The sequence below is a fragment of the Pongo abelii genome, chromosome 5 (assembly GCF_028885655.2).
Source record: "Pongo abelii isolate AG06213 chromosome 5, NHGRI_mPonAbe1-v2.0_pri, whole genome shotgun sequence".
NCBI lineage: Eukaryota > Metazoa > Chordata > Mammalia > Primates > Hominidae > Pongo > Pongo abelii.
Genome location: NC_071990.2, coordinates 162497387 through 162523555, shown reverse-complemented (window position 1 = coordinate 162523555; position 26169 = coordinate 162497387). Strand labels below are relative to the sequence as shown.

General features: G+C 43.8%; 1 protein-coding gene across 1 annotated transcript in view; it reads left to right on the top strand.

Annotated features, from left to right (window-relative positions):
* Positions 1–26169, top strand: part of LPA (lipoprotein(a)) — a 261628-nt gene that overhangs the window by 11080 nt on the left and 224379 nt on the right. Inside the window, 9 exon segments of the mRNA XM_063725300.1 lie at positions 625–784; positions 4762–4943; positions 6176–6335; positions 10313–10494; positions 11727–11886; positions 15857–16038; positions 17271–17430; positions 21402–21583; positions 22816–22975. Of these exon segments, the coding sequence (XP_063581370.1) occupies positions 625–784; positions 4762–4943; positions 6176–6335; positions 10313–10494; positions 11727–11886; positions 15857–16038; positions 17271–17430; positions 21402–21583; positions 22816–22975 (1528 nt within the window).

Here is a 26169-nt window from a genome sequence, read left to right as displayed (position 1 = left end):
ACTTCTACTTTATTGCAATTCAGGATGCGGGGCACGAGAGGATTCCCTCTTTCCTCCAAAGGAATAAGCTTTTGGCCTGCACACATCCCTGAGCAGCAAAGTGTCTTTGCCTTCAGTCAGATGTATAGGATCGTTTTCTGCCCCATGGCCCGGAAGCCAAAGGCCTTGGCTTTCATGAACAACGGTCTAGGGAAACATGCAAAATGTCCATGTCTGTCCCCACCTCTGCCCCCGACAGCCAATTACCATCGGCAGCCCGCATTACCAAATGCCATGCCCTTTGCTCGCTCCTGCCCCATCTTTCTCATGAACATTCAGTAGAGGTTCCCAGAAAGGTGCTTGCTCGTGAGCACACTTTCCAATGAGAGGGATTCTGATCTGTTCTGTTTCTCTAAGGTGTCAGGTGAAATATTTCCAAGAACTTCCTACGGTTCTAGAATGGTAGGAATCTGTTGCTTTGGTGTTTGTTTGTTGGTTGGTTTTTTCATATCCATCTGCCTATGGATAAGGAAAAGAGAACGGTTGTAATTCTCATAGACTCCTTTCTGGTTGTGTCATAAATGACTTCACATCTTTCCCTGTTCTAAGAGACACTCAGCTTGATTTCTTCTGTTTTCATTTCAGCACCGACTGAGCAAAGGCCTGGAGTGCAGGAGTGCTACCACGGTAATGGACAGAGTTATCGAGGCACATACTTCAAGACTGTCACAGGAAGAACCTGCCAAGCTTGGTCATCTATGACACCACACTCACATAGTCGGACCCCAGAAAACTACCCAAATGGGTATGTCTTTGTTCTTTACCATAAGAGAAGAAAGGGCCAACTGAAGATTCTTTTGGAAGAGACATGCTTCAAGATGAGTTCTCCGAACTCAACTTGTGTCAGATGCAGTTGGTGTAGCAAAATGTCTCAGGATGATTGCCTTAGAGCTAAGGGTCTGAGAGAAGAGAAATGTGAAGCTGCCTCTCCTTCCTCGTAGTTTTCTGGAGCAGAAGGGAAATCTGGAGGCGAGGACATCACATTAAGAAAACAGTCAGAATGACAAATGACCAAACACTTAGATTAGCCTTCCACAACACCTACCAAGGGTCAATGAAGAGTTTCCAATTGGAATTGTGTTATTCTGACTACCAGTTCCTGAAGGGAAGGTTGTGTATGCCTTTTCTGTCTGGGCATATGAGGAAAGAATGTGTGCATATTTATGGAGAGGTGAATCTATCTCTTTCTAGATCTACATATATTCCAATGGGTAGAAAAACACTCGGTCCTAAGTACCAGTGGCCTGAAGGGATACGGGTTCCCAGGGAGAGAAAAGCAAAGGCAAAAAGGCAGATGAGAGTCAGCAAAGAGAGGGATGCTGAAAAGTAAAAGGGATGTGTAGATGGACAGAACCCCAGTCTGACTGCACTCTGGCCAATTTTTTTGGCCATAAGTGACTAGCAAAGACCTGGAAAAACCATTTCTACATGTTGCACAACAGCTGGTAGAGGACCTAGAGCATTGAGAGAGGGGCAGTGTTGAGCTCAACTCCATAGATGCCTTGGCTTTCTTCCTGGTTACCCTTCCTGCACTGCAGAGCAAGGTGGTGGAAACCAAGCAAACTGTAGCCATCTGTCTGAACGGTGGAGAGGGATTGGAGTTTGTGATGACTCTGGTAGTTGAAATTTTCTAGGTCTGCTACAAATAAGGACTGGTTTGTGGAGGAAAGGAGCTCTACAAATATGCATAGAAGTCTCCTCCAGTCCTTGGCTAAACATGACACTGCATGTGCACAGAAAATGGTTCCACAAGAACGTATGGCAAAGAACATTTCCTTAGAAAGAGCATCTGCAAGAGAAGAGCAAGCTCAATAAAGAAGACAGAGATCACATAGCACTCTGGGATATTGGAGTTCTTACCAGCTAGACGAGAGAGTCCTCACAGAACACACTGCCAATTCAGTGGAGACCCCAGAACAGCCATAGTTTAAAAGTAGAATTAGCCTATTACTAGAATAAAGGCAGCTGCAGACTAACCCTTGCACAGCTGAAAAGCAAGTGTCCAAGCATGAAATCGGGTTCCAAGTCAATGAAGTGCCTGTGAGAGGAAATCTCAACTCTCTTTAGAAGTAAACAACGAAGTCCACTGGCTGAGCTATGCGGTATCCCCAGAGTGAGTCCTAAATTTAAAATGTGACTACATGTAGAAAAAGCATGTCGTGCGATCCATGACCAGGAAATAAATCAGGCAATACAAACGGGCGCGGGAATGACAGAAATGATTAGAATGGCATGAAAATTTGACATATCACTATGATAACTATTTCAAGTATTTACAAAAAGGTGAATATGGAACAAAACAAATAAAATATCAAAAGAAAGTAACAGTATAGAATAGCCAAATAAAATTAAAGACCTAATATAAAAAGCTATGTCTTCAATGAAAAAATTACTGGATGGCCGCCTGATCAATGTAGACGTTTCCGAAGAAGAAAGTAACCAAAAATCAATTCTACAGAACCAACTACACGCATACACACACACACAACACACCCATACACACACACTCAAATACTCACAAGTTCACACACACACACACACACACACACACACACACAACCCTCAAGAAATAGTGGAATAAAAAATCAACTGAAGCTCACAGACATGTTGCAAAATAGGAAAAGATTTCCTGCATGTGGGAAGCAAGTCACAGAAAAGAGAAAGGGAGATAGGGACAGAAACAAATACCGGAATCAAGGCTGGCCGAGAACTTTTCAATTATGAAGAATGTTAACAAAATCTCAAAAACAGGAAACTCAATGTATCAAATAGGGATTTCGAAAAAAAGAAAAAATCCAGTATGATGCAGTTTTGTATTTCACAGTTTGACGTTAAGAAGACGAAGGTATAATAAGAAGAAACTTCTTATGAGAAACCGGGGAAAAACAAGCTGTTTCTTGCTAAGAGAACAGTGATACAAATTGCTAATGCATTCTCGTCAAAAACACTGGAAGCCAGGTACCGGGAATGTTATTAATGTGGTAAACAGGAACAAGAAGAGATCAACCAAGAATGCTAAATAGCAGTAAAATGCCTTGAAGATCATCCATGTTGCATAAATGTATACCGTGCACTGTCCCCAAAAAGAAAGCGGAAACTGTAAGAATTTGGAATCAGCAGGCTGATGTAACAAGAGAGGTGACCTGAAGGAATGAGGTAGAAGAAGAATAGCACAAGAAGGGAACTTTGTGCAGCCCACGTAATGAAGAACCCAGCAGTTGGCAAATGTACATGTAAATGCAAAATATTTTCTTGACCAAATTTCTATATATTTTTAAATGAGAGTTGACTACTTGAAGCAAAATGATAGCAATATGTTTAATTTTTGCACCTGTAGAAGTAAGAATTTGAACACTTAGCATAAATCATGTAGGGAATAATTGGAAGTGTGCCATTGAAATTTTCTTACCTCATGCACGATGGTATGTAATATTAATGAAAGGTTACTGTGTGGTTTAAAAGGGATATTGCAAATCGTAGAGTAATCGCAAAGTGTTGAACGCTGAGGTGTATTGCATAGTAAGAATATTCCATGTATTCAAAAGAGAGAAGCCAAGGAAGAAAGAAATTTGTCACGAGCTCGGGTTCTTAGTACATCCCGTTGCTCATTGAACCAGCTTCCTGGAATGGAGGGTCTGGGGTTGAGACTAGGACACAAGTGTAGAGTCTCTAGAGAGAGAGTGTTGCATCCCCATGGCCCATGATACACTTCCCATTTTCTCAGGCAGCCACAGGTCATGAATGTGAGGCCACTGAGAGGTTGGAGGAACGTTCTTGGGAGGCATAAGGAAGAGCGAAAGCTTCAAGATCCCCACAGCCCAAACTCCTCAACTGCTTTGCCTCCTAATTCATTGTTCTCTGAATCCTCCATAGCTGTCTGACATCTTCAGATCTCATAGTGTACCCCGCCGTCTTCCTTTATGCCGTGGGTCCCACTGTTCTTTCAACTCATCCCCCTTTCCCTCAGTTCCAGAGTGGCTGCAGCCAGCAGAGGATAGACTGAGAGCAGGAGAGAAGGTCCTGCTCAGGAACACATTCCAGAGATACTGCATCCTGCCTGGGAGCAAGTTTTCTAGGGCAGCTTTGAGAAGTCTTGCAGAAACTTGACCCATGTGATATGGGAGTGACAGACAGTAATACTATTTGCACAATGCTTTTCCATGGGAAAGGTAGAGCCTTTTCGCTAGGTTTTGAGTACAGGAGTGTGAAGGTCGACCTGGAAAGCTTATCCTCCTGGATGCCAAGTATTCTCTGAAGAACTACATGTTAGTTGCAACTCGCACATTAGCATATGAAGTCCTACGGAGAGAGATACGGAGAGGTAGACAGATAGAGATACATTTGTATGTGAATAAACAATTCCACAATACAGACATCAAAATCTATACCAGTTATTCCAGAGAGATGGATTGGGCAGAAGGCAGAGGGAGAATACTCTGATCATTTTTTGGCCACATGTATGTACTATCTCAGTGTGTCTAAGAAGCATTTGCGGCTTTAGAGGTTTTTTTTTTTTAATAGAATAATCTATTAATTATGAGAACTGTGCAGAGAGGATTGGTGATTGAGAGCCATTTGTGCTTGTGGCAATCATATGGTACTTTTAATGGGAATATTAGAAAGGCACCGGTAATGACCTTGTTGCAGCACCAAAGAGAGGGTGTGGGGAGCCCCTGCATATTGTCCCACCTCTTGTGACGTGTATCGTTTTGGAATTTCCAGTGGCTTGATCAGGAACTACTGCAGGAATCCAGATCCTGTGGCAGCCCCTTATTGTTATACGACGGATCCCAATGTCAGGTGGGAGTACTGCAACCTGACACGATGCTCAGACGCAGAAGGGACTGCCGTCGCGCCTCCGACTGCTACCCCGCTTCCAAGCCTAGAGGCTCCTTCCGAACAAGGTAAGGAGCCTGTGGCCAGACATCTACACGCTTGGACGCTGGGATGAAAAGCCATGGAAATTCCCACTGATGCAGCAGGCTTCGATGGTACACGGATGCTCGAGCATTGATTGAGTTCTGCCATGTAGCAGGAAGCCTCCGTGCACTCTCTGGGGGAGCCAGCGGAGTGATTTCTGGCGCAACGTGGTTGGGCTGTGTCTTTAGGATGGGCACAAACCCTCCAGGGTGATCAACTTCACAACTCTCCTCATTGCAAACCGGGCTCTCTCAGTGTCCTAGTCAAAATTTTCATTGTATCATGCTGTCGGGTGTGTGACTCTTTCCAAGCCAGTAAGCTTTACCTGGGCTTTCTTCAAGTAGAAAGCATTCAGTGCAATCTTCAGCATTCCAGATTCCCAGAAGTGTGGCTCTGGAGCCTGCCACCCTGGAGAAAGCCACCAGGGCTGCAATAATTCCGTATCGTCCTGGGGCTGTGGAGCAGTGCATGAGCTCCCAATGCTCTAAGGCTCTGCAGCCCTAGGCTTTGAAGGGAGTGATTTCTCAGTGTTCTTAAACGTCTTTCTGATGGCACTTGTACCTGTGAGGGTTCTGGAGAGAAAGAGTAGTAGACTTCTACTTTATTGCAATTCAGGATGCGGGGCACGAGAGGATTCCCTCTTTCCTCCAAAGGAATAAGCTTTTGGCCTGCACACATCCCTGAGCAGCAAAGTGTCTTTGCCTTCAGTCAGATGTATAGGATCGTTTTCTGCCCCATGGCCCGGAAGCCAAAGGCCTTGGCTTTCATGATCAACGGTCTAGGGAAACATGCAAAATGTCCATGTCTGTCCCCACCTCTGCCCCCGACAGCCAATTACCATCTGCAGCCCGCATTACCAAATGCCATGCCCTTTGCTCGCTCCTGCCCCATCTTTCTCATGAACATTCAGTAGAGATTCCCAGAAAGGTGCTTGCTCGTGAGCACACTTTCCAATGAGAGGGATTCTGATCTGTTCTGTTTCTCTAAGGTGTCAGGTGAAATATTTCCAAGAACTTCCTACGGTTCTAGAATGGTAGGAATCTGTTGCTTTGGTGTTTGTTTGTTGGTTGGTTTTTTCATATCCATCTGCCTATGGATAAGGAAAAGAGAACGGTTGTAATTGTCATAGACTCCTTTCTGGTTGTGTCATAAATGACTTCACATCTTTCCCTGTTCTAAGAGACACTCAGCTTGATTTCTTCTGTTTTCATTTCAGCACCGACTGAGCAAAGGCCTGGAGTGCAGGAGTGCTACCACGGTAATGGACAGAGTTATCGAGGCACATACTTCAAGACTGTCACAGGAAGAACCTGCCAAGCTTGGTCATCTATGACACCACACTCACATAGTCGGACCCCAGAAAACTACCCAAATGGGTATGTCTTTGTTCTTTACCATAAGAGAAGAAAGGGCCAACTGAAGATTCTTTTGGAAGAGACATGCTTCAAGATGAGTTCTCCGAACTCAACTTGTGTCAGATGCAGTTGGTGTAGCAAAATGTCTCAGGATGATTGCCTTAGAGCTAAGGGTCTGAGAGAAGAGAAATGTGAAGCTGCCTCTCCTTCCTCGTAGTTTTCTGGAGCAGAAGGGAAATCTGGAGGCGAGGACATCACATTAAGAAAACAGTCAGAATGACAAATGACCAAACACTTAGATTAGCCTTCCACAACACCTACCAAGGGTCAATGAAGACTTTCCAATTGGAATTGTGTTATTCTGACTACCAGTTCCTGAAGGGAAGGTTGTGTATGCCTTTTCTGTCTGGGCATATGAGGAAAGAATGTGTGCATATTTATGGAGAGGTGAATCTATCTCTTTCTAGATCTACATATATTCCAATGGGTAGAAAAACACTCGGTCCTAAGTACCAGTGGCCTGAAGGGATACGGGTTCCCAGGGAGAGAAAAGCAAAGGCAAAAAGGCAGATGAGAGTCAGCAAAGAGAGGGATGCTGAAAAGTAAAAGGGATGTGTAGATGGACAGAACCCCAGTCTGACTGCACTCTGGCCAATTTTTTTGGCCATAAGTGACTAGCAAAGACCTGGAAAAACCATTTCTACATGTTGGACAACAGCTGGTAGAGGACCTAGAGCATTGAGAGAGGGGCAGTGTTGAGCTCAACTCCATAGATGCCTTGGCTTTCTTCCTGGTTACCCTTCCTGCACTGCAGAGCAAGGTGGTGGAAACCAAGCAAACTGTAGCCATCTGTCTGAACGGTGGAGAGGGATTGGAGTTTGTGATGACTCTGGTAGTTGAAATTTTCTAGGTCTGCTACAAATAAGGACTGGTTTGTGGAGGAAAGGAGCTCTACAAATATGCATAGAAGTCTCCTCCAGTCCTTGGCTAAACATGACACTGCATGTGCACAGAAAATGGTTCCACAAGAACGTATGGCAAAGAACATTTCCTTAGAAAGAGCATCTGCAAGAGAAGAGCAAGCTCAATAAAGAAGACAGAGATCACATAGCACTCTGGGATATTGGAGTTCTTACCAGCTAGACGAGAGAGTCCTCACAGAACACACTGCCAATTCAGTGGAGACCCCAGAACAGCCATAGTTTAAAAGTAGAATTAGCCTATTACTAGAATAAAGGCAGCTGCAGACTAACCCTTGCACAGCTGAAAAGCAAGTGTCCAAGCATGAAATCGGGTTCCAAGTCAATGAAGTGCCTGTGAGAGGAAATCTCAACTCTCTTTAGAAGTAAACAACGAAGTCCACTGGCTGAGCTATGCGGTATCCCCAGAGTGAGTCCTAAATTTAAAATGTGACTACATGTAGAAAAAGCATGTCGTGCGATCCATGACCAGGAAATAAATCAGGCAATACAAACGGGCGCGGGAATGACAGAAATGATTAGAATGGCATGAAAATTTGACATATCACTATGATAACTATTTCAAGTATTTACAAAAAGGTGAATATGGAACAAAACAAATAAAATATCAAAAGAAAGTAACAGTATAGAATAGCCAAATAAAATTAAAGACCTAATATAAAAAGCTATGTCTTCAATGAAAAAATTACTGGATGGCCGCCTGATCAATGTAGACGTTTCCGAAGAAGAAAGTAACCAAAAATCAATTCTACAGAACCAACTACACGCATACACACACACACAACACACCCATACACACACACTCAAATACTCACAAGTTCACACACACACACACACACACACACACACACACAACCCTCAAGAAATAGTGGAATAAAAAATCAACTGAAGCTCACAGACATGTTGCAAAATAGGAAAAGATTTCCTGCATGTGGGAAGCAAGTCACAGAAAAGAGAAAGGGAGATAGGGACAGAAACAAATACCGGAATCAAGGCTGGCCGAGAACTTTTCAATTATGAAGAATGTTAACAAAATCTCAAAAACAGGAAACTCAATGTATCAAATAGGGATTTCGAAAAAAAGAAAAAATCCAGTATGATGCAGTTTTGTATTTCACAGTTTGACGTTAAGAAGACGAAGGTATAATAAGAAGAAACTTCTTATGAGAAACCGGGGAAAAACAAGCTGTTTCTTGCTAAGAGAACAGTGATACAAATTGCTAATGCATTCTCGTCAAAAACACTGGAAGCCAGGTACCGGGAATGTTATTAATGTGGTAAACAGGAACAAGAAGAGATCAACCAAGAATGCTAAATAGCAGTAAAATGCCTTGAAGATCATCCATGTTGCATAAATGTATACCGTGCACTGTCCCCAAAAAGAAAGCGGAAACTGTAAGAATTTGGAATCAGCAGGCTGATGTAACAAGAGAGGTGACCTGAAGGAATGAGGTAGAAGAAGAATAGCACAAGAAGGGAACATTGTGCAGCCCACGTAATGAAGAACCCAGCAGTTGGCAAATGTACATGTAAATGCAAAATATTTTCTTGACCAAATTTCTATATATTTTTAAATGAGAGTTGACTACTTGAAGCAAAATGATAGCAATATGTTTAATTTTTGCACCTGTAGAAGTAAGAATTTGAACACTTAGCATAAATCATGTAGGGAATAATTGGAAGTGTGCCATTGAAACTTTCTTACCTCATGCACGATGGTATGTAATATTAATGAAAGGTTACTGTGTGGTTTAAAAGGGATATTGCAAATCGTAGAGTAATCGCAAAGTGTTGAACGCTGAGGTGTATTGCATAGTAAGAATATTCCATGTATTCAAAAGAGAGAAGCCAAGGAAGAAAGAAATTTGTCACGAGCTCGGGTTCTTAGTACATCCCGTTGCTCATTGAACCAGCTTCCTGGAATGGAGGGTCTGGGGTTGAGACTAGGACACAAGTGTAGAGTCTCTAGAGAGAGAGTGTTGCATCCCCATGGCCCATGATACACTTCCCATTTTCTCAGGCAGCCACAGGTCATGAATGTGAGGCCACTGAGAGGTTGGAGGAACGTTCTTGGGAGGCATAAGGAAGAGCGAAAGCTTCAAGATCCCCACAGCCCAAACTCCTCAACTGCTTTGCCTCCTAATTCATTGTTCTCTGAATCCTCCATAGCTGTCTGACATCTTCAGATCTCATAGTGTACCCCGCCGTCTTCCTTTATGCCGTGGGTCCCACTGTTCTTTCAATTCATCCCCCTTTCCCTCAGTTCCAGAGTGGCTGCAGCCAGCAGAGGATAGACTGAGAGCAGGAGAGAAGGTCCTGCTCAGGAACACATTCCAGAGATACTGCATCCTGCCTGGGAGCAAGTTTTCTAGGGCAGCTTTGAGAAGTCTTGCAGAAACTTGACCCATGTGATATGGGAATGACAGACAGTAATACTATTTGCACAATGCTTTTCCATGGGAAAGGTAGAGCCTTTTCGCTAGGTTTTGAGTACAGGAGTGTGAAGGTTGACCTGGAAAGCTTATCCTCCTGGATGCCAAGTATTCTCTGAAGAACTACATGTTAGTTGCAACTCGCACATTAGCATATGAAGTCCTACGGAGAGAGATACGGAGAGGTAGACAGATAGAGATACATTTGTATGTGAATAAACAATTCCACAATACAGACATCAAAATCTATACCAGTTATTCCAGAGAGATGGATTGGGCAGAAGGCAGAGGGAGAATACTCTGATCATTTTTTGGCCACATGTATGTACTATCTCAGTGTGTCTAAGAAGCATTTGCGGCTTTAGAGGTTTTTTTTTTTTAATAGAATAATCTATTAATTATGAGAACTGTGCAGAGAGGATTGGTGATTGAGAGCCATTTGTGCTTGTGGCAATCATATGGTACTTTTAATGGGAATATTAGAAAGGCACCGGTAATGACCTTGTTGCAGCACCAAGGAGAGGGTGTGGGGAGCCCCTGCATATTGTCCCACCTCTTGTGACGTGTATCGTTTTGGAATTTCCAGTGGCTTGATCAGGAACTACTGCAGGAATCCAGATCCTGTGGCAGCCCCTTATTGTTATACGACGGATCCCAATGTCAGGTGGGAGTACTGCAACCTGACACGATGCTCAGACGCAGAAGGGACTGCCGTCGCGCCTCCGACTGCTACCCCGCTTCCAAGCCTAGAGGCTCCTTCCGAACAAGGTAAGGAGCCTGTGGCCAGACATCTACACGCTTGGACGCTGGGATGAAAAGCCATGGAAATTCCCACTGATGCAGCAGGCTTCGATGTTACACGGATGCTCGAGCATTGATTGAGTTCTGCCATGTAGCAGGAAGCCTCCGTGCACTCTCTGGGGGAGCCAGCGGAGTGATTTCTGGCGCAACGTGGTTGGGCTGTGTCTTTAGGATGGGCACAAACCCTCCAGGGTGATCAACTTCACAACTCTCCTCATTGCAAACCGGGCTCTCTCAGTGTCCTAGTCAAAATTTTCATTGTATCATGCTGTCGGGTGTGTGACTCTTTCCAAGCCAGTAAGCTTTACCTGGGCTTTCTTCAAGTAGAAAGCATTCAGTGCAATCTTCAGCATTCCAGATTCCCAGAAGTGTGGCTCTGGAGCCTGCCACCCTGGAGAAAGCCACCAGGGCTGCAATAATTCCGCATCGTCCTGGGTCTGTGGAGCAGTGCATGAGCTCCCAATGCTCTAAGGCTCTGCAGCCCTAGGCTTTGAAGGGAGTGATTTCTCAGTGTTCTTAAACGTCTTTCTGATGGCACTTGTACCTGTGAGGGTTCTGGAGAGAAAGAGTAGTAGACTTCTACTTTATTGCAATTCAGGATGCGGGGCACGAGAGGATTCCCTCTTTCCTCCAAAGGAATAAGCTTTTGGCCTGCACACATCCCTGAGCAGCAAAGTGTCTTTGCCTTCAGTCAGATGTATAGGACCGTTTTCTGCCCCATGGCCCGGAAGCCAAAGGCCTTGGCTTTCATGATCAACGGTCTAGGGAAACATGCAAAATGTCCATGTCTGTCCCCACCTCTGCCCCCGACAGCCAATTACCATCGGCAGCCCGCATTACCAAATGCCATGCCCTTTGCTCGCTCCTGCCCCATCTTTCTCATGAACATTCAGTAGAGGTTCCCAGAAAGGTGCTTGCTCGTGAGCACACTTTCCAATGAGAGGGATTCTGATCTGTTCTGTTTCTCTAAGGTGTCAGGTGAAATATTTCCAAGAACTTCCTACGGTTCTAGAATGGTAGGAATCTGTTGCTTTGGTGTTTGTTTGTTGGTTGGTTTTTTCATATCCATCTGCCTATGGATAAGGAAAAGAGAACGGTTGTAATTCTCATAGACTCCTTTCTGGTTGTGTCATAAATGACTTCACATCTTTCCCTGTTCTAAGAGACACTCAGCTTGATTTCTTCTGTTTTCATTTCAGCACCGACTGAGCAAAGGCCTGGAGTGCAGGAGTGCTACCACGGTAATGGACGGAGTTATCGAGGCACATACTTCAAGACTGTCACAGGAAGAACCTGCCAAGCTTGGTCATCTATGACACCACACTCACATAGTCGGACCCCAGAAAACTACCCAAATGGGTATGTCTTTGTTCTTTACCGTAAGAGAAGAAAGGGCCAACTGAAGATTCTGTTGGAAGAGACATGCTTCAAGATGAGTTCTCCGAACTCAACTTGTGTCAGATGCAGTTGGTGTAGCAAAATGTCTCAGGATGATTGCCTTAGAGCTAAGGGTCTGAGAGAAGAGAAATGTGAAGCTGCCTCTCCTTCCTCGTAGTTTTCTGGAGCAGAAGGGAAATCTGGAGGCGAGGACATCACATTAAGAAAACAGTCAGAATGACAAATGACCAAACACTTAGATTAGCCTTCCACAACACCTACCAAGGGTCAATGAAGACTTTCCAATTGGAATTGTGTTATTCTGACTACCAGTTCCTGAAGGGAAGGTTGTGTATGCCTTTTCTGTCTGGGCATATGAGGAAAGAATGTGTGCATATTTATGGAGAGGTGAATCTATCTCTTTCTAGATCTACATATATTCCAATGGGTAGAAAAACACTCGGTCCTAAGTACCAGTGGCCTGAAGGGATATGGGTTCCCAGGGAGAGAAAAGCAAAGGCAAAAAGGCAGATGAGAGTCAGCAAAGAGAGGGATGCTGAAAAGTAAAAGGGATGTGTAGATGGACAGAACCCCAGTCTGACTGCACTCTGGCCAATTTTTTTGGCCATAAGTGACTAGCAAAGACCTGGAAAAACCATTTCTACATGTTGGACAACAGCTGGTAGAGGACCTAGAGCATTGAGAGAGGGGCAGTGTTGAGCTCAACTCCATAGATGCCTTGGCTTTCTTCCTGGTTACCCTTCCTGCACTGCAGAGCAAGGTGGTGGAAACCAAGCAAACTGTAGCCATCTGTCTGAACGGTGGAGAGGGATTGGAGTTTGTGATGACTCTGGTAGTTGAAATTTTCTAGGTCTGCTACAAATAAGGACTGGTTTGTGGAGGAAAGGAGCTCTACAAATATGCATAGAAGTCTCCTCCAGTCCTTGGCTAAACATGACACTGCATGTGCACAGAAAATGGTTCCACAAGAACGTATGGCAAAGAACATTTCCTTAGAAAGAGCATCTGCAAGAGAAGAGCAAGCTCAATAAAGAAGACAGAGATCACATAGCACTCTGGGATATTGGAGTTCTTACCAGCTAGACGAGAGAGTCCTCACAGAACACACTGCCAATTCAGTGGAGACCCCAGAACAGCCATAGTTTAAAAGTAGAATTAGCCTATTACTAGAATAAAGGCAGCTGCAGACTAACCCTTGCACAGCTGAAAAGCAAGTGTCCAAGCATGAAATCGGGTTCCAAGTCAATGAAGTGCCTGTGAGAGGAAATCTCAACTCTCTTTAGAAGTAAACAACGAAGTCCACTGGCTGAGCTATGCGGTATCCCCAGAGTGAGTCCTAAATTTAAAATGTGACTACATGTAGAAAAAGCATGTCGTGCGATCCATGACCAGGAAATAAATCAGGCAATACAAACGGGCGCGGGAATGACAGAAATGATTAGAATGGCATGAAAATTTGACATATCACTATGATAACTATTTCAAGTATTTACAAAAAGGTGAATATGGAACAAAACAAATAAAATATCAAAAGAAAGTAACAGTATAGAATAGCCAAATAAAATTAAAGACCTAATATAAAAAGCTATGTCTTCAATGAAAAAATTACTGGATGGCCGCCTGATCAATGTAGACGTTTCCGAAGAAGAAAGTAACCAAAAATCAATTCTACAGAACCAACTACACGCATACACACACACACAACACACCCATACACACACACTCAAATACTCACAAGTTCACACACACACACATACACACACACACAGCCCTCAAGAAATAGTGGAATAAAAAATCAACTGAAGCTCACAGACATGTTGCAAAATAGGAAAAGATTTCCTGCATGTGGGAAGCAAGTCACAGAAAAGAGAAAGGGAGATAGGGACAGAAACAAATACCGGAATCAAGGCTGGCCGAGAACTTTTCAATTATGAAGAATGTTAACAAAATCTCAAAAACAGGAAACTCAATGTATCAAATAGGGATTTCGAAAAAAAGAAAAAATCCAGTATGATGCAGTTTTGTATTTCACAGTTTGACGTTAAGAAGACGAAGGTATAATAAGAAGAAACTTCTTATGAGAAACCGGGGAAAAACAAGCTGTTTCTTGCTAAGAGAACAGTGATACAAATTGCTAATGCATTCTCGTCAAAAACACTGGAAGCCAGGTACCGGGAATGTTATTAATGTGGTAAACAGGAACAAGAAGAGATCAACCAAGAATGCTAAATAGCAGTAAAATGCCTTGAAGATCATCCATGTTGCATAAATGTATACCGTGCACTGTCCCCAAAAAGAAAGCGGAAACTGTAAGAATTTGGAATCAGCAGGCTGATGTAACAAGAGAGGTGACCTGAAGGAATGAGGTAGAAGAAGAATAGCACAAGAAGGGAACTTTGTGCAGCCCACGTAATGAAGAACCCAGCAGTTGGCAAATGTACATGTAAATGCAAAATATTTTCTTGACCAAATTTCTATATATTTTTAAATGAGAGTTGACTACTTGAAGCAAAATGATAGCAATATGTTTAATTTTTGCACCTGTAGAAGTAAGAATTTGAACACTTAGCATAAATCATGTAGGGAATAATTGGAAGTGTGCCATTGAAACTTTCTTACCTCATGCACGATGGTATGTAATATTAATGAAAGGTGACTGTGTGGTTTAAAAGGGATATTGCAAATCGTAGAGTAATCGCAAAGTGTTGAACGCTGAGGTGTATTGCATAGTAAGAATATTCCATGTATTCAAAAGAGAGAAGCCAAGGAAGAAAGAAATTTGTCACGAGCTCGGGTTCTTAGTACATCCCGTTGCTCATTGAACCAGCTTCCTGGAATGGAGGGTCTGGGGTTGAGACTAGGACACAAGTGTAGAGTCTCTAGAGAGAGAGTGTTGCATCCCCATGGCCCATGATACACTTCCCATTTTCTCAGGCAGCCACAGGTCATGAATGTGAGGCCACTGAGAGGTTGGAGGAACGTTCTTGGGAGGCATAAGGAAGAGCGAAAGCTTCAAGATCCCCACAGCCCAAACTCCTCAACTGCTTTGCCTCCTAATTCATTGTTCTCTGAATCCTCCATAGCTGTCTGACATCTTCAGATCTCATAGTGTACCCCGCCGTCTTCCTTTATGCCGTGGGTCCCACTGTTCTTTCAACTCATCCCCCTTTCCCTCAGTTCCAGAGTGGCTGCAGCCAGCAGAGGATAGACTGAGAGCAGGAGAGAAGGTCCTGCTCAGGAACACATTCCAGAGATACTGCATCCTGCCTGGGAGCAAGTTTTCTAGGGCAGCTTTGAGAAGTCTTGCAGAAACTTGACCCATGTGATATGGGAGTGACAGACAGTAATACTATTTGCACAATGCTTTTCCATGGGAAAGGTAGAGCCTTTTCGCTAGGTTTTGAGTACAGGAGTGTGAAGGTCGACCTGGAAAGCTTATCCTCCTGGATGCCAAGTATTCTCTGAAGAACTACATGTTAGTTGCAACTCGCACATTAGCATATGAAGTCCTACGGAGAGAGATACGGAGAGGTAGACAGATAGAGATACATTTGTATGTGAATAAACAATTCCACAATACAGACATCAAAATCTATACCAGTTATTCCAGAGAGATGGATTGGGCAGAAGGCAGAGGGAGAATACTCTGATCATTTTTTGGCCACATGTATGTACTATCTCAGTGTGTCTAAGAAGCATTTGCGGCTTTAGAGGTTTTTTTTTTTAATAGAATAATCTATTAATTATGAGAACTGTGCAGAGAGGATTGGTGATTGAGAGCCATTTGTGCTTGTGGCAATCATATGGTACTTTTAATGGGAATATTAGAAAGGCACCGGTAATGACCTTGTTGCAGCACCAAGGAGAGGGTGTGGGGAGCCCCTGCATATTGTCCCACCTCTTGTGACGTGTATCGTTTTGGAATTTCCAGTGGCTTGATCAGGAACTACTGCAGGAATCCAGATCCTGTGGCAGCCCCTTATTGTTATACGACGGATCCCAATGTCAGGTGGGAGTACTGCAACCTGACACGATGCTCAGACGCAGAAGGGACTGCCGTCGCGCCTCCGACTGCTACCCCGCTTCCAAGCCTAGAGGCTCCTTCCGAACAAGGTAAGGAGCCTGTGGCCAGACATCTACACGCTTGGACGCTGGGATGAAAAGCCATGGAAATTCCCACTGATGCAGCAGGCTTCGATGGTACACGGATGCTCGAGCATTGATTGAGTTCTGCCATGTAGCAGGAAGCCTCCGTGCACTCTCTGGGGGAGCCAGCGGAGTGATTTCTGGCGCAACGTGGTTGGGCTGTGTCTTTAGGATGGGCACAAACCCTCCAGGGTGATCAACTTCACAACTCTCCTCATTGCAAACCGGGCTCTCTCAGTGTCCTAGTCAAAATTTTCATTGTATCATGCTGTCGGGTGTGTGACTCTTTCCAAGCCAGTAAGCTTTACCTGGGCTTTCTTCAAGTAGAAAGCATTCAGTGCAATCTTCAGCATTCCAGATTCCCAGAAGTGTGGCTCTGGAGCCTGCCACCCTGGAGAAAGCCACCAGGGCTGCAATAATTCCGCATCGTCCTGGGTCTGTGGAGCAGTGCATGAGCTCCCAATGCTCTAAGGCTCTGCAGCCCTAGGCTTTGAAGGGAGTGATTTCTCAGTGTTCTTAAACGTCTTTCTGATGGCACTTGTACCTGTGAGGGTTCTGGAGAGAAAGAGTAGTAGACTTCTACTTTATTGCAATTCAGGATGCGGGGCACGAGAGGATTCCCTCTTTCCTCCAAAGGAATAAGCTTTTGGCCTGCACACATCCCTGAGCAGCAAAGTGTCTTTGCCTTCAGTCAGATGTATAGGACCGTTTTCTGCCCCATGGCCCGGAAGCCAAAGGCCTTGGCTTTCATGATCAACGGTCTAGGGAAACATGCAAAATGTCCATGTCTGTCCCCACCTCTGCCCCCGACAGCCAATTACCATCTGCAGCCCGCATTACCAAATGCCATGCCCTTTGCTCGCTCCTGCCCCATCTTTCTCATGAACATTCAGTAGAGGTTCCCAGAAAGGTGCTTGCTCGTGAGCACACTTTCCAATGAGAGGGATTCTGATCTGTTCTGTTTCTCTAAGGTGTCAGGTGAAATATTTCCAAGAACTTCCTACGGTTCTAGAATGGTAGGAATCTGTTGCTTTGGTGTTTGTTTGTTGGTTGGTTTTTTCATATCCATCTGCCTATGGATAAGGAAAAGAGAACGGTTGTAATTCTCATAGACTCCTTTCTGGTTGTGTCATAAATGACTTCACATCTTTCCCTGTTCTAAGAGACACTCATCATGATTTCTTCTGTTTTCATTTCAGCACCGACTGAGCAAAGGCCTGGAGTGCAGGAGTGCTACCACGGTAATGGACAGAGTTATCGAGGCACATACTTCAAGACTGTCACAGGAAGAACCTGCCAAGCTTGGTCATCTATGACACCACACTCACATAGTCGGACCCCAGAAAACTACCCAAATGGGTATGTCTTTGTTCTTTACCGTAAGAGAAGAAAGGGCCAACTGAAGATTCTGTTGGAAGAGACATGCTTCAAGATGAGTTCTCCGAACTCAACTTGTGTCAGATGCAGTTGGTGTAGCAAAATGTCTCAGGATGATTGCCTTAGAGCTAAGGGTCTGAGAGAAGAGAAATGTGAAGCTGCCTCTCCTTCCTCGTAGTTTTCTGGAGCAGAAGGGAAATCTGGAGGCGAGGACATCACATTAAGAAAACAGTCAGAATGACAAATGACCAAACACTTAGATTAGCCTTCCACAACACCTATCAAGGGTCAATGAAGACTTTCCAATTGGAATTGTGTTATTCTGACTACCAGTTCCTGAAGGGAAGGTTGTGTATGCCTTTTCTGTCTGGGCATATGAGGAAAGAATGTGTGCATATTTATGGAGAGGTGAATCTATCTCTTTCTAGATCTACATATATTCCAATGGGTAGAAGAACACTCGGTCCTAAGTACCAGTGGCCTGAAGGGATATGGGTTCCCAGGGAGAGAAAAGCAAAGGCAAAAAGGCAGATGAGAGTCAGCAAAGAGAGGGATGCTGAAAAGTAAAAGGGATGTGTAGATGGACAGAACCCCAGTCTGACTGCACTCTGGCCAATTTTTTTGGCCATAAGTGACTAGCAAAGACCTGGAAAAACCATTTCTATATGTTGGACAACAGCTGGTAGAGGACCTAGAGCATTGAGAGAGGGGCAGTGTTGAGCTCAACTCCATAGATGCCTTGGCTTTCTTCCTGGTTACCCTTCCTGCACTGCAGAGCAAGGTGGTGGAAACCAAGCAAACTGTAGCCATCTGTCTGAACGGTGGAGAGGGATTGGAGTTTGTGATGACTCTGGTAGTTGAAATTTTCTAGGTCTGCTACAAATAAGGACTGGTTTGTGGAGGAAAGGAGCTCTACAAATATGCATAGAAGTCTCCTCCAGTCCTTGGCTAAACATGACACTGCATGTGCACAGAAAATGGTTCCACAAGAACGTATGGCAAAGAACATTTCCTTAGAAAGAGCATCTGCAAGAGAAGAGCAAGCTCAATAAAGAAGACAGAGATCACATAGCACTCTGGGATATTGGAGTTCTTACCAGCTAGACGAGAGAGTCCTCACAGAACACACTGCCAATTCAGTGGAGACCCCAGAACAGCCATAGTTTAAAAGTAGAATTAGCCTATTACTAGAATAAAGGCAGCTGCAGACTAACCCTTGCACAGCTGAAAAGCAAGTGTCCAAGCATGAAATCGGGTTCCAAGTCAATGAAGTGCCTGTGAGAGGAAATCTCAACTCTCTTTAGAAGTAAACAACGAAGTCCACTGGCTGAGCTATGCGGTATCCCCAGAGTGAGTCCTAAATTTAAAATGTGACTACATGTAGAAAAAGCATGTCGTGCGATCCATGACCAGGAAATAAATCAGGCAATACAAACGGGCGCGGGAATGACAGAAATGATTAGAATGGCATGAAAATTTGACATATCACTATGATAACTATTTCAAGTATTTACAAAAAGGTGAATATGGAACAAAACAAATAAAATATCAAAAGAAAGTAACAGTATAGAATAGCCAAATAAAATTAAAGACCTAATATAAAAAGCTATGTCTTCAATGAAAAAATTACTGGATGGCCGCCTGATCAATGTAGACGTTTCCGAAGAAGAAAGTAACCAAAAATCAATTCTACAGAACCAACTACACGCATACACACACACACAACACACCCATACACACACACTCAAATACTCACAAGTTCACACACACACACACACACACACACACAACCCTCAAGAAATAGTGGAATAAAAAATCAACTGAAGCTCACAGACATGTTGCAAAATAGGAAAAGATTTCCTGCATGTGGGAAGCAAGTCACAGAAAAGAGAAAGGGAGATAGGGACAGAAACAAATACCGGAATCAAGGCTGGCCGAGAACTTTTCAATTATGAAGAATGTTAACAAAATCTCAAAAACAGGAAACTCAATGTATCAAATAGGGATTTCGAAAAAAAGAAAAAATCCAGTATGATGCAGTTTTGTATTTCACAGTTTGACATTAAGAAGACGAAGGTATAATAAGAAGAAACTTCTTATGAGAAACCGGGGAAAAACAAGCTGTTTCTTGCTAAGAGAACAGTGATACAAATTGCTAATGCATTCTCGTCAAAAACACTGGAAGCCAGGTACCGGGAATGTTATTAATGTGGTAAACGGGAACAAGAAGAGATCAACCAAGAGTGCTAAATAGCAGTAAAATGCCTTGAAGATCATCCATGTTGCATAAATGTATACCGTGCACTGTCCCCAAAAAGAAAGCGGAAACTGTAAGAATTTGGAATCAGCAGGCTGATGTAACAAGAGAGGTGACCTGAAGGAATGAGGTAGAAGAAGAATAGCACAAGAAGGGAACTTTGTGCAGCCCACGTAATGAAGAACCCAGCAGTTGGCAAATGTACATGTAAATGCAAAATATTTTCTTGACCAAATTTCTATATATTTTTAAATGAGAGTTGACTACTTGAAGCAAAATGATAGCAATATGTTTAATTTTTGCACCTGTAGAAGTAAGAATTTGAACACTTAGCATAAATCATGTAGGGAATAATTGGAAGTGTGCCATTGAAACTTTCTTACCTCATGCACGATGGTATGTAATATTAATGAAAGGTGACTGTGTGGTTTAAAAGGGATATTGCAAATCGTAGAGTAATCGCAAAGTGTTGAACGCTGAGGTGTATTGCATAGTAAGAATATTCCATGTATTCAAAAGAGAGAAGCCAAGGAAGAAAGAAATTTGTCACGAGCTCGGGTTCTTAGTACATCCCGTTGCTCATTGAACCAGCTTCCTGGAATGGAGGGTCTGGGGTTGAGACTAGGACACAAGTGTAGAGTCTCTAGAGAGAGAGTGTTGCATCCCCATGGCCCATGATACACTTCCCATTTTCTCAGGCAGCCACAGGTCATGAATGTGAGGCCACTGAGAGGTTGGAGGAACGTTCTTGGGAGGCATAAGGAAGAGCGAAAGCTTCAAGATCCCCACAGCCCAAACTCCTCAACTGCTTTGCCTCCTAATTCATTGTTCTCTGAATCCTCCATAGCTGTCTGACATCTTCAGATCTCATAGTGTACCCCGCCGTCTTCCTTTATGCCGTGGGTCCCACTGTTCTTTCAACTCATCCCCCTTTCCCTCAGTTCCAGAGTGGCTGCAGCCAGCAGAGGATAGACTGAGAGCAGGAGAGAAGGTCCTGCTCAGGAACACATTCCAGAGATACTGCATCCTGCCTGGGAGCAAGTTTTCTAGGGCAGCTTTGAGAAGTCTTGCAGAAACTTGACCCATGTGATATGGGAATGACAGACAGTAATACTATTTGCACAATGCTTTTCCATGGGAAAGGTAGAGCCTTTTCGCTAGGTTTTGAGTACAGGAGTGTGAAGGTTGACCTGGAAAGCTTATCCTCCTGGATGCCAAGTATTCTCTGAAGAACTACATGTTAGTTGCAACTCGCACATTAGCATATGAAGTCCTACGGAGAGAGATACGGAGAGGTAGACAGATAGAGATACATTTGTATGTGAATAAACAATTCCACAATACAGACATCAAAATCTATACCAGTTATTCCAGAGAGATGGATTGGGCAGAAGGCAGAGGGAGAATACTCTGATCATTTTTTGGCCACATGTATGTACTATCTCAGTGTGTCTAAGAAGCATTTGCGGCTTTAGAGGTTTTTTTTTTTTAATAGAATAATCTATTAATTATGAGAACTGTGCAGAGAGGATTGGTGATTGAGAGCCATTTGTGCTTGTGGCAATCATATGGTACTTTTAATGGGAATATTAGAAAGGCACCGGTAATGACCTTGTTGCAGCACCAAGGAGAGGGTGTGGGGAGCCCCTGCATATTGTCCCACCTCTTGTGACGTGTATCGTTTTGGAATTTCCAGTGGCTTGATCAGGAACTACTGCAGGAATCCAGATCCTGTGGCAGCCCCTTATTGTTATACGACGGATCCCAATGTCAGGTGGGAGTACTGCAACCTGACACGATGCTCAGACGCAGAAGGGACTGCCGTCGCGCCTCCGACTGCTACCCCGCTTCCAAGCCTAGAGGCTCCTTCCGAACAAGGTAAGGAGCCTGTGGCCAGACATCTACACGCTTGGACGCTGGGATGAAAAGCCATGGAAATTCCCACTGATGCAGCAGGCTTCGATGGTACACGGATGCTCGAGCATTGATTGAGTTCTGCCATGTAGCAGGAAGCCTCCGTGCACTCTCTGGGGGAGCCAGCGGAGTGATTTCTGGCGCAACGTGGTTGGGCTGTGTCTTTAGGATGGGCACAAACCCTCCAGGGTGATCAACTTCACAACTCTCCTCATTGCAAACCGGGCTCTCTCAGTGTCCTAGTCAAAATTTTCATTGTATCATGCTGTCGGGTGTGTGACTCTTTCCAAGCCAGTAAGCTTTACCTGGGCTTTCTTCAAGTAGAAAGCATTCAGTGCAATCTTCAGCATTCCAGATTCCCAGAAGTGTGGCTCTGGAGCCTGCCACCCTGGAGAAAGCTACCAGGGCTGCAATAATTCCGTATCGTCCTGGGTCTGTGGAGCAGTGCATGAGCTCCCAATGCTCTAAGGCTCTGCAGCCCTAGGCTTTGAAGGGAGTGATTTCTCAGTGTTCTTAAACGTCTTTCTGATGGCACTTGTACCTGTGAGGGTTCTGGCGAGAAAGAGTAGTAGACTTCTACTTTATTGCAATTCAGGATGCGGGGCACGAGAGGATTCCCTCTTTCCTCCAAAGGAATAAGCTTTTGGCCTGCACACATCCCTGAGCAGCAAAGTGTCTTTGCCTTTAGTCAGATGTATAGGATCGTTTTCTGCCCCATGGCCCGGAAGCCAAAGGCCTTGGCTTTCATGATCAACGGTCTAGGGAAACATGCAAAATGTCCATGTCTGTCCCCACCTCTGCCCCCGACAGCCAATTACCATCGGCAGCCCGCATTACCAAATGCCATGCCCTTTGCTCGCTCCTGCCCCATCTTTCTCATGAACATTCAGTAGAGGTTCCCAGAAAGGTGCTTGCTCGTGAGCACACTTTGCAATGAGAGGGATTCTGATCTGTTCTGTTTCTCTAAGGTGTCAGGTGAAATATTTCCAAGAACTTCCTACGGTTCTAGAATGGTAGGAATCTGTTGCTTTGGTGTTTGTTTGTTGGTTGGTTTTTTCATATCCATCTGCCTATGGATAAGGAAAAGAGAACGGTTGTAATTCTCATAGACTCCTTTCTGGTTGTGTCATAAATGACTTCACATCTTTCCCTGTTCTAAGAGACACTCAGCTTGATTTCTTCTGTTTTCATTTCAGCACCGACTGAGCAAAGGCCTGGAGTGCAGGAGTGCTACCACGGTAATGGACAGAGTTATCGAGGCACATACTTCAAGACTGTCACAGGAAGAACCTGCCAAGCTTGGTCATCTATGACACCACACTCACATAGTCGGACCCCAGAAAACTACCCAAATGGGTATGTCTTTGTTCTTTACCATAAGAGAAGAAAGGGCCAACTGAAGATTCTTTTGGAAGAGACATGCTTCAAGATGAGTTCTCCGAACTCAACTTGTGTCAGATGCAGTTGGTGTAGCAAAATGTCTCAGGATGATTGCCTTAGAGCTAAGGGTCTGAGAGAAGAGAAATGTGAAGCTGCCTCTCCTTCCTCGTAGTTTTCTGGAGCAGAAGGGAAATCTGGAGGCGAGGACATCACATTAAGAAAACAGTCAGAATGACAAATGACCAAACACTTAGATTAGCCTTCCACAACACCTACCAAGGGTCAATGAAGACTTTCCAATTGGAATTGTGTTATTCTGACTACCAGTTCCTGAAGGGAAGGTTGTGTATGCCTTTTCTGTCTGGGCATATGAGGAAAGAATGTGTGCATATTTATGGAGAGGTGAATCTATCTCTTTCTAGATCTACATATATTCCAATGGGTAGAAAAACACTCGGTCCTAAGTACCAGTGGCCTGAAGGGATACGGGTTCCCAGGGAGAGAAAAGCAAAGGCAAAAAGGCAGATGAGAGTCAGCAAAGAGAGGGATGCTGAAAAGTAAAAGGGATGTGTAGATGGACAGAACCCCAGTCTGACTGCACTCTGGCCAATTTTTTTGGCCATAAGTGACTAGCAAAGACCTGGAAAAACCATTTCTACATGTTGGACAACAGCTGGTAGAGGACCTAGAGCATTGAGAGAGGGGCAGTGTTGAGCTCAACTCCATAGATGCCTTGGCTTTCTTCCTGGTTACCCTTCCTGCACTGCAGAGCAAGGTGGTGGAAACCAAGCAAACTGTAGCCATCTGTCTGAACGGTGGAGAGGGATTGGAGTTTGTGATGACTCTGGTAGTTGAAATTTTCTAGGTCTGCTACAAATAAGGACTGGTTTGTGGAGGAAAGGAGCTCTACAAATATGCATAGAAGTCTCCTCCAGTCCTTGGCTAAACATGACACTGCATGTGCACAGAAAATGGTTCCACAAGAACGTATGGCAAAGAACATTTCCTTAGAAAGAGCATCTGCAAGAGAAGAGCAAGCTCAATAAAGAAGACAGAGATCACATAGCACTCTGGGATATTGGAGTTCTTACCAGCTAGACGAGAGAGTCCTCACAGAACACACTGCCAATTCAGTGGAGACCCCAGAACAGCCATAGTTTAAAAGTAGAATTAGCCTATTACTAGAATAAAGGCAGCTGCAGACTAACCCTTGCACAGCTGAAAAGCAAGTGTCCAAGCATGAAATCGGGTTCCAAGTCAATGAAGTGCCTGTGAGAGGAAATCTCAACTCTCTTTAGAAGTAAACAACGAAGTCCACTGGCTGAGCTATGCGGTATCCCCAGAGTGAGTCCTAAATTTAAAATGTGACTACATGTAGAAAAAGCATGTCGTGCGATCCATGACCAGGAAATAAATCAGGCAATACAAACGGGCGCGGGAATGACAGAAATGATTAGAATGGCATGAAAATTTGACATATCACTATGATAACTATTTCAAGTATTTACAAAAAGGTGAATATGGAACAAAACAAATAAAATATCAAAAGAAAGTAACAGTATAGAATAGCCAAATAAAATTAAAGACCTAATATAAAAAGCTATGTCTTCAATGAAAAAATTACTGGATGGCCGCCTGATCAATGTAGACGTTTCCGAAGAAGAAAGTAACCAAAAATCAATTCTACAGAACCAACTACACGCATACACACACACACAACACACCCATACACACACACTCAAATACTCACAAGTTCACACACACACACACACACACACACACACACACACAACCCTCAAGAAATAGTGGAATAAAAAATCAACTGAAGCTCACAGACATGTTGCAAAATAGGAAAAGATTTCCTGCATGTGGGAAGCAAGTCACAGAAAAGAGAAAGGGAGATAGGGACAGAAACAAATACCGGAATCAAGGCTGGCCGAGAACTTTTCAATTATGAAGAATGTTAACAAAATCTCAAAAACAGGAAACTCAATGTATCAAATAGGGATTTCGAAAAAAAGAAAAAATCCAGTATGATGCAGTTTTGTATTTCACAGTTTGACGTTAAGAAGACGAAGGTATAATAAGAAGAAACTTCTTATGAGAAACCGGGGAAAAACAAGCTGTTTCTTGCTAAGAGAACAGTGATACAAATTGCTAATGCATTCTCGTCAAAAACACTGGAAGCCAGGTACCGGGAATGTTATTAATGTGGTAAACAGGAACAAGAAGAGATCAACCAAGAATGCTAAATAGCAGTAAAATGCCTTGAAGATCATCCATGTTGCATAAATGTATACCGTGCACTGTCCCCAAAAAGAAAGCGGAAACTGTAAGAATTTGGAATCAGCAGGCTGATGTAACAAGAGAGGTGACCTGAAGGAATGAGGTAGAAGAAGAATAGCACAAGAAGGGAACTTTGTGCAGCCCACGTAATGAAGAACCCAGCAGTTGGCAAATGTACATGTAAATGCAAAATATTTTCTTGACCAAATTTCTATATATTTTTAAATGAGAGTTGACTACTTGAAGCAAAATGATAGCAATATGTTTAATTTTTTCACCTGTAGAAGTAAGAATTTGAACACTTAGCATAAATCATGTAGGGAATAATTGGAAGTGTGCCATTGAAATTTTCTTACCTCATGCACGATGGTATGTAATATTAATGAAAGGTTACTGTGTGGTTTAAAAGGGATATTGCAAATCGTAGAGTAATCGCAAAGTGTTGAACGCTGAGGTGTATTGCATAGTAAGAATATTCCATGTATTCAAAAGAGAGAAGCCAAGGAAGAAAGAAATTTGTCACGAGCTCGGGTTCTTAGTACATCCCGTTGCTCATTGAACCAGCTTCCTGGAATGGAGGGTCTGGGGTTGAGACTAGGACACAAGTGTAGAGTCTCTAGAGAGAGAGTGTTGCATCCCCATGGCCCATGATACACTTCCCATTTTCTCAGGCAGCCACAGGTCATGAATGTGAGGCCACTGAGAGGTTGGAGGAACGTTCTTGGGAGGCATAAGGAAGAGCGAAAGCTTCAAGATCCCCACAGCCCAAACTCCTCAACTGCTTTGCCTCCTAATTCATTGTTCTCTGAATCCTCCATAGCTGTCTGACATCTTCAGATCTCATAGTGTACCCCGCCGTCTTCCTTTATGCCGTGGGTCCCACT